We start from the raw sequence: 913 nt of genomic DNA on the forward strand, positions 1-913 counted from the left end.
ATGAGCAGTCTGGGTAAGTTGAGATCACATTCTTACAGGGCAGAGTGGCAGCACCTCCAGCACTGGAGAACACAGGAGTGATAGAGTCTCCTCTGGAACCTGGGGATTGTGAACATTTCAGAGAAAAAAATAAAACATGAAATTGTATTTAAATATGCACAAAGGTTTTGTGATTGTACTTTAGTCTGCCCTAATCTCCTCCAAAGGCCATGAGCCCTTTTTGAAGAGTCTTTCTGAGGTAGGAGTCCCATGTTTCCATGCTCCATGCTCTAACGTGTGTGTGTCCTGGTCTCACCTTGCAGTAGCAGCAGCACAGTCAGCAGTAGTCCCACTGTTGGCTTGTGCAGCTTTGCCATTTCCTCTGCTCTCTGAGCTGCTGTTTCTCTGCTCTGAGCCTCACACAGGGTGTGATGACAATGCATCTGTCTGTCACACACACATCACTTCCTCTTTAGATGACATAGTGCTGCCCACCTACCACTGTAGCCCAACCACTGTATCTAAACAGCTGTTTGTTTTTAATATTGTTGTTCCATTGCCCTGCATGCTGCCTCTGAAGTGCACATTAAAAGTGCCTCCTTGACCCTATGTCCAGATTGTCCACCCCACCGGGCAAGATCTGCCTCCTGCTACTCCCTGTTGGCCCAAATGATAAATTTCTCTCCTCACTGGTCCTGTTCCTCCCCACTGCCACTGATGACTTTAACAATGACCTGGCTCGCCCATCACCAACCTTCTGATGACTTTAACAATGACCTGGCATGCCCATCACCCACCTTCTGATGACTTTAACAATGACCTGGCATGCCCATCACCAACCTTCTGATGAGTTTAACAGTGACCTGGCATGCCCATCACCAACCTTCTGATGACTTTAACAGTGACCTGGCATGCCCATCCTTCACCTTCTGAT

The 913-nt window shown here is 47.9% G+C and overlaps 1 protein-coding gene across 2 annotated transcripts in view; it reads right to left on the reverse strand.

Moving 5' to 3' along the window:
- Positions 1 to 377, reverse strand: part of LOC143109798 (uncharacterized) — a 7,539-nt gene extending 7,162 nt beyond the window's left edge. For both annotated transcript variants that reach the window (XM_076272599.1, XM_076272598.1), the window contains exons 1-2: positions 296 to 377; positions 1 to 99 (exon numbers count right to left, since the gene is read on the reverse strand). The exon at positions 1 to 99 is cut by the window's left edge and continues 234 nt beyond it. In XM_076272599.1, the coding sequence (XP_076128714.1) occupies positions 1 to 99; positions 296 to 356 (160 nt within the window). In that variant the 5' untranslated portion in view covers positions 357 to 377. The remainder of the gene's footprint in view (positions 100 to 295) is intronic.
- Between the last annotated feature and the right edge of the window lie 536 nt (positions 378 to 913).

The sequence above is a fragment of the Alosa pseudoharengus genome, unplaced genomic scaffold (assembly GCF_046254945.1).
Source record: "Alosa pseudoharengus isolate Yale_2024_CS ecotype anadromous, Long Island Sound unplaced genomic scaffold, YU_APseudo_1.1 YU_APseudo_1.1_scf_7, whole genome shotgun sequence".
NCBI lineage: Eukaryota > Metazoa > Chordata > Actinopteri > Clupeiformes > Clupeidae > Alosa > Alosa pseudoharengus.